The sequence below is a fragment of the Chrysochloris asiatica genome, unplaced genomic scaffold (genome assembly GCF_000296735.1).
Source record: "Chrysochloris asiatica unplaced genomic scaffold, ChrAsi1.0 scaffold00023, whole genome shotgun sequence".
NCBI classification, from domain to species: Eukaryota; Metazoa; Chordata; class Mammalia; order Afrosoricida; family Chrysochloridae; genus Chrysochloris; species Chrysochloris asiatica.
The window spans coordinates 7,793,662-7,800,457 of record NW_006408541.1 but is presented as its reverse complement, the minus strand read 5'-3'; the positions used below and the strand labels follow the sequence as shown (position 1 = coordinate 7,800,457).

The 6,796-nt window shown below is 45.5% G+C and overlaps 1 protein-coding gene across 1 annotated transcript in view; it reads right to left on the bottom strand.

Moving 5' to 3' along the window:
* The window catches only part of BCAS1 (breast carcinoma amplified sequence 1), a 135,660-nt gene that overhangs the window by 16,434 nt on the left and 112,430 nt on the right, over positions 1–6,796 (bottom strand). The window contains exon 11 of the mRNA XM_006839322.1: positions 5,721–5,786. Within this exon, the coding sequence (XP_006839385.1) occupies positions 5,721–5,786 (66 nt within the window). The remainder of the gene's footprint in view (positions 1–5,720; positions 5,787–6,796) is intronic.

Below are 6,796 nucleotides of genomic sequence, written 5' to 3'. Positions count from 1 at the left end.
CTGAGTTTGTTCTTCCCTTTTGGTATTCTGACTCCAGATCTTTGCACATTTCATTGTAATATGAGCAATTGACTTTGTCTTGTCAAGCTGACCTTTTAAATTTTTTGTTCAGCTCTTGTACCTCCTCATTTCTTCCATTTGCTTTAGCATCTCTACACTGGAGGTCAAGTTTCAATGTCTCTGATGACATCCATTTGACCTTTTCCTTCTTTCTTGTCTTCTTAATGACTTTTTGATTTCTTCACGTATGGTGTTCTTGATGTCATCCTACAACTCTTCTGGTCTTTGGTCTTTCGTGTTTAATGTATCAAATCTGTTCTTCAGATGATCTCTAAATTCAGGTGGGATATATTCAAGGTCTTATTTTGGCTCTCATGGAGTTGTTTTAATTTTCTTCAGCTTCAGTTTGAATTTGCATATGAGCAATTGATGCTCTGTTCCACAGTCTGCCCCTGGCCTTGTTTTGACTGATGATATAGAGCTTTTCCATTGTCTCTTTCCACGGATGTAGTCAATTTGATTTCTGTGTATTCTATCTGGTGAGGTCCATGTGTATAATCAATCATGTCTTATGCTGTCTAAAGAAGGTATTTGAAATGAACAAATCATTGATTTTGCAGAATTCTATCATGCGATCTCCAGCATCATTTCTATCACCAAGGCCATATTTTCCAACTACTCATCCTTCCTCTTTGCTCCCAACCTTTCCATTCCAATGGCCAGTAATGATCAATACATCTTGATTGCATGTTTGATCAATTTCAGATTGAAGAAGTTGGTAGAATTCTTCTATTTCATTCTCATTGGCTTTAGTGATTGGTGCATAAATTAGAATAATTGTGATATTAACTGGGCTTCCATGTAGGCGCATGGATATTATCCTATTACAGACAGCGTTGTACCTCATGACTGATCTGGATATGTTCTTTTTGATGATTAATGAAACACCATTCCTCTTCAATTGTCATTCCTTGCATAGTAAACCATGTGGTTGTCAGATTCAAAATGGCCAATACCAGTCCATTTCAGCTTGCTAATGCCTAAGATATCGATGTTTATGCATTCCATTTCAGTTTTGACAACTTCCAATTTTCTCGGATTCATACTTTGTACATTCCATGTTCCGATATTCAATGGATGTTTACAGCTGTTTCTCTTCATTTTGTGTTGTGCCCCATCAGCAAATGAAGGTCCTGCGGGCTTTTCTCCCATCGGCTTTACTCTATTCGTGTCATTACGGTCAACTCTACTTTGAGGAGGCAGCTCTTACCCAGTCGCATTTTGAGTGCCTTCCAACCTGAGGGGCTCATTTTCCAGTACTATATCTGACAGTGTTTCTTTGCTATTGATAAGATTTTCAAAGACCAAATATTTGGAAGTAGTTCGTCTCTCCTTCTTCCTAGTCTGTCTTCATCTGGAAGCTCATCTGAAACTTGCCCACCATAGGTGACCCTGCTGGTGTTTAAAATACCTGTGGCATAACTTCCAGAATCACAGAAACACACAGGAGTATGGCAAACTGACAGAAAGAGTAGTGGAGAGTTAAGGTGCTCAGGTACTAACCAAACAGTTGGTGGTTCTAGTCCTCCCAGAGGCACCTTGGAAGAAAGGCCTGACAATCTCCTAGCCACTGAGACTCTGTGAAGCACAGCTGTACTTGGACACTGAGGGGTGGTCCGGGGTTGGAATTGATTTGACAGCACTTGGTACTGGTGATGTGGGTCCAAGTGGAGCTCTGGTGGCCTGGTTAAGTGCTTTACTGCTAGCCAAAAGATCAGTGGTTCAAACCCATCATCCACACTCCACCGGAGAAAAATGTGATAGTCAGCTTCTATCGAGGTTTGTTGTTAAGTGTTGTTGAGTTGGTTCCAACTCATAGTGACAATGTATATGGTTTCAGAGGAGTGCCTGGTGGATTTGAACTGCCAGCCTTGGAAAACCTGTGGGAGCAGTTCTACATTTGCCTACAGGGTCGCTATGAGTTGGAAGTGACTTGGCTGCAACAGGTTTAGATTTCTGGCTGTTATACGGGTCTGTTATATGACACTTTTATCTCTGTGTCCTCAGCCTTCATCACCGTACAGAGGAAGCCCCGCAAATACTTGCTGAATGTTACATCGTCTCTTCTGTCTCTCCCGCCTGTGTTCCAGGCACCCGTGTATTCCAGTCCCAGGACTTCACCTGGAGAGTCCAGCCCCTAGGAGATGCAGTCCCTGGCTCTCCCATTGGAAGACGCCCGGCCTCCTCTCTTGGGAAGCCGTGCTCTGCTGCTTCTCCAGCACTCATCACGATGGGCACTTACTGCTCACTTACGACTGCTCCATCTCACCCTTCTGTGCTTGGTCCCTGGTGCCAGGGTGGCACGGACGCACTATAGGTCTCAGTCACAGTGAGTTGAATGGCCAGCAGTCACTTTTTGTGCCAACGGGAACACTGCACACTGTTGAGAGTTCTCAGTCACCAGCTCTGAGTGTGTCATGTGAGCAATACTGCTCTTGTTGTTACTGTACTGTGCAGTTGGTTCCAATCACAGTGACCCTGTATATGCATGTTTTTGTTGTTGTTAAGTGCGGTCAAGTCGATGCCAACCCTTTATAGGGTATTTGAGGAGCAGCTGATGAGCTTGAACCACCGACCTTGCAGTTGAAACGATTTTGCAGTCTGACATGTTAGCCCACAGCGCCACATCAGGATTGGTAAATCTTTTCAGCCTTATGTTTCTCCAGAGGAATTGCTGTGGGTTTGAACTGCTGACTTTGTGGTTCTCAGTCCGGTGCTTATCCTTTAGAGCAGGAGTTGTTGGTGTTGTTAAGTGCTGTTGAGTTGATTTTGACTCATAGTGACCCTGTATAGTGTTTTTTGTGGAGCAGCTGGTAAGCTTGAACTGCCTACCTTGCAGTTCAAATCAACCTTGCAGTCCAGCGCATCAACCCACAGCACCACACTAGAGCAGGGGTGGGGAACCTTTTTTATGCCAAAATTTATAATATCATTTGTGGGCTATACAAAATTATCAACTTAAAAATTAGCCTGCTATGATGAGTCCCTTGGGAAGCAAGGGTGAATAATTGTTACCAGGACTGATTGTGAGGACTGGAAATGTAAAGGTGGACATTTTATAGCAAGGCGGAGAGTGATTAACCTTTCAGTCTAGGAGTGGAGGGCCCTGGGACCATCAATGGAAAAGAGCAGAGAGCGGGACCCCACCCAGAGGAGCAGTGAGGCCTGAGACTGAGACAGAGAGGATGACGTGAAGAGATGGAATGGCTGGGGACTAGGGATCCAGAGAGGGCGAGGGGCTGTGTGCTGAGGACCGTGAGGGGATGGTGGGCGGGATTGCAGGGTACACCCTTTGGTTGGGTGATGATGCATGGACGTGATGGTAACTATGGCAATGAGACGATGTATGATGGAATGAATGTAAAACTAATGTTCCCCCATGTAGACTATCACACAATATACAATAAAACATTAAACAAATAAAAATAAAAAATTAGCCTGCTATAGTTGGTCAAGGAGTCCTGGTGTGGCGCTGTGGGTTAATGCGCCAAACTGCAAAGCTGTTTGAACTGCAAGGTCGGTGGTTTAAGCTCACCAGCTGCTCCTTGGAAACCCTATATAGGGTCGCTATGGGTCGGAATCGACTCAACGACACTTGACAACAACAGCAACATAGTTGGTCAAACATTGAATCCACACGTCCCTTATGTGATGCCTTGGTAGGGCCAGACCAAATGATGTTGTGGGCCTTATTTGGCCTACAGGCTGGATGTTCCCCAGCCCGGCTCTACAGCCACAATACTTTCCTCCCAGAAGCATCACTACAGTAATGGTAACTAAACAATCAGCAGCACCCATCTCCGGAGTCCTCCGTACCAGGCAAAGGAGCCCTGTGGGTTAGGTGCCGGGCTGCTAGCCACTAGCTGCTCTGGAATATCGTCAGGAGGGAACAGTCGCTGGAGAAGGATATCATGTTTGGTAAGGTGGAGGGTCAGAGAAAAAGAGGAAGACCCCCAGCAAGATGGATTGGCCGAGGGGCAGCATTGATGGACTCAAGTGTGGCAACAGTAGTGAGGTTTGCCCAGGTTTGGACAGTGTTTCGTTCTGCTGTGCATAAGGTCGCTATGAGTCGGTTTTGACTCGATGGCACCTAACAACAACAAGCTGCTCTGCAGAAGAAAGGTGAGGCTGTCTTCTCCTGTAAAGATTTACAGTCCCTGAAACCCTGTATGGGGTCGTTGTGAGTTGGAATTGACTCCATGGCCCTAGGTTGGTAGTAGGCATGCTCCAAGTGGAGTCCTGGTGTGGCGCTATAGGTTAATGTGCCAGACTGCAAATGGGTTTGAACTGCAAGGTCAGCAGTTCAAGCTCACCAGCTGCTCCTCGGAAACCCTATACAGGCTTGTTGTGGGTTGGAACTGACTTGATGGCACTTAACAACAATAACATACTCTAAGTGCTGGCTTTACATACAGCAAGTCACCTAACCATGATGATTTTACCAGCCAGGACTGTTACTAGCCTATTGTACAGATGAGGAAACCGAGGAACTGAGAGGTTTGCTAATTTGTTTCAAGTTATACAGATAAACAACGTTTATAATGCCAAAATAAAGTCAAGATTCAAATTCAGGCAATCTGAGTCCACAGTACACACTCTTAGTCAGTTCTCACTACTGCCAAAATCAACAGAGGAATGTTGGATGACATTTTCACAAAGGTACAGTTTTCAGCTAAAAAAATTTAAAAGTTGTTCTTGTTAAGTGCCCTGGAGTCAGTTCTGACTCATAGCGACCTTGTATGGGGTTTCCGGTGCTGTAGATCTCTGTGGGAGCAGAAACGAATCTTTCTCCTGTGGAGCAATTGGTGGGCTCAAACTACTGACCTTCTGGTTCGCAGTCCAGTACTTATCCTACAAAGTCACCACACTCAAAAAACAAAACAAAACAAAAACCAATGCAGGTTATAAAATAGGATGCTGAGCATGAGTTAATTTAAAAAAAAAAAAAATTAAAAAGCACACAGCTATATTTCTATAGATACAGAAAATCATGGAAATGAACCACAGGAACCTGATTCTTTCACATATCGATTCAAGAAATAGCTTGGACTGTATGCCAGGCACCATGCCAAGTGGTAGAAAAATCCAAGAACACGCCCTCCAGATGGAGGTGAGAAGGGTGGGGAAGAGAGACAACTACCCACCCGGTGAATCTTTACAACTTGTGATAAGTACCATGGAGTAAGGATCCTGGCATGGTGCTGTAGGATAAGCACTGAACTGTTAACCTCAAGACTGTTGGTTGAAACTCACCCACCAGCCGCTCCTTGGAACCCCTAAACAGGAAGGCTATGATTTGGATTGGACTCAATGGCACTAACCCCATCACCATGAAGTAAAAGAACAAGTCCCAGCGATGGCAGACAGACAAGGAAGATCTCTTTGAGGAGGTGACATTCTTGCCAAGACTTGAAGGAGAGGAAGGAATTTTCCACGGAAAGAAGAAGGAAGGGCGTGTGCAGAATGTTGCCATAGGAGAGAGCTGAGCAACCCAGGCTTGCCTGTGCATCTATCTGCAGAGCACACTATGGTGCCTGGTGGACATCAAGCGCAGAATCTAGGTGTGGCTGTGGCTGAGACGTGCAATGGCAGCAAGAATGGAAAGAAGTGAGAACAGAGCAGCTAAGCCCTCCACCAAACCGAGTCCACACATCACTTACTTGGCAGGCGGATCCTTTCCCATTGATTCCTTCCGGGACGGTGTTCCCTCCGTCCCCTTTCACTGACTACAACAATAAACAGACAAGGGTCTCTCAGTCACCACAGTACAGCAAGATGGGGAGCTGGGGGTGGGGGGATGGGGCTCTGAAATGTGTGGCGTTGAGCATTTCTACTGAGATGCGGGATCAAAACAAATGGAAGACCAAGCAAGGACACATTATTACTAATGAGAAGTCTGACTTTCAACGTGGTGATCTGTAACCAGGGTTAAACTCAAGTCTTGGTCTCCAAAGAGAACAATGAAAATGTCCTACACTAATTAGTACTATAAGGAGCTCTGGTAGCGTAGTGGTTACGAATCAGGTTGTGAAGCTCAAGGTCAGCAGTTCTAAACTACCAGATGCTGTGCGGGAGAAAGTTGAGGTTTTCTGCTCCCGTAAAGATTTACATCCTCGGAAACCCTGTACAGGGTTGCTATGAGTTGGAACCGACTCCACAGCACACAACAACAATTAGAACTATATCAGTATGATGGGAACACTAATGTTGGAATCCGGGGGTGGCGGAACTGAATGAATGAATAAATGAATGAACAGTGAGCATCTGAATGCATCGTTAGTGGTCTTCCATTGGTAACATTTAGGGGCTGACTGTCTTGTTGACACATTCTCCCCCTTAGTAGAGAGATGGGTTAACTGGAGCCATCCATTTTCCATCCTTTAGCGCCCCCTGTGGCCAGTGGCCAGATGGAGTCCTAGTGTGGCATTATGGGTTAATGCACGGGACTGCAGGGTTGGTTTGAACCACAAGGTCGGCGATTCAAGCTCACCAGCCACTCCTGGGAAACCCTATACAGGGTCACTATGGGTCAGAACTGATTCGACAGCACTCACTAACAAAACTGGCCAGTGGCATGCAGGACAGGATGGAATAGAGTGGAATTCACTGCTTTGGCTCTGAAATGCTATAAGCTGATGGTTCTCAAAGCCTCCTTCCCAGGTAGTTGCATCAGGACCACTCTACAAGTGCATGTTTCCTGATACCCACTCCAGACTTAATGAGTCAGAAAGTCTGG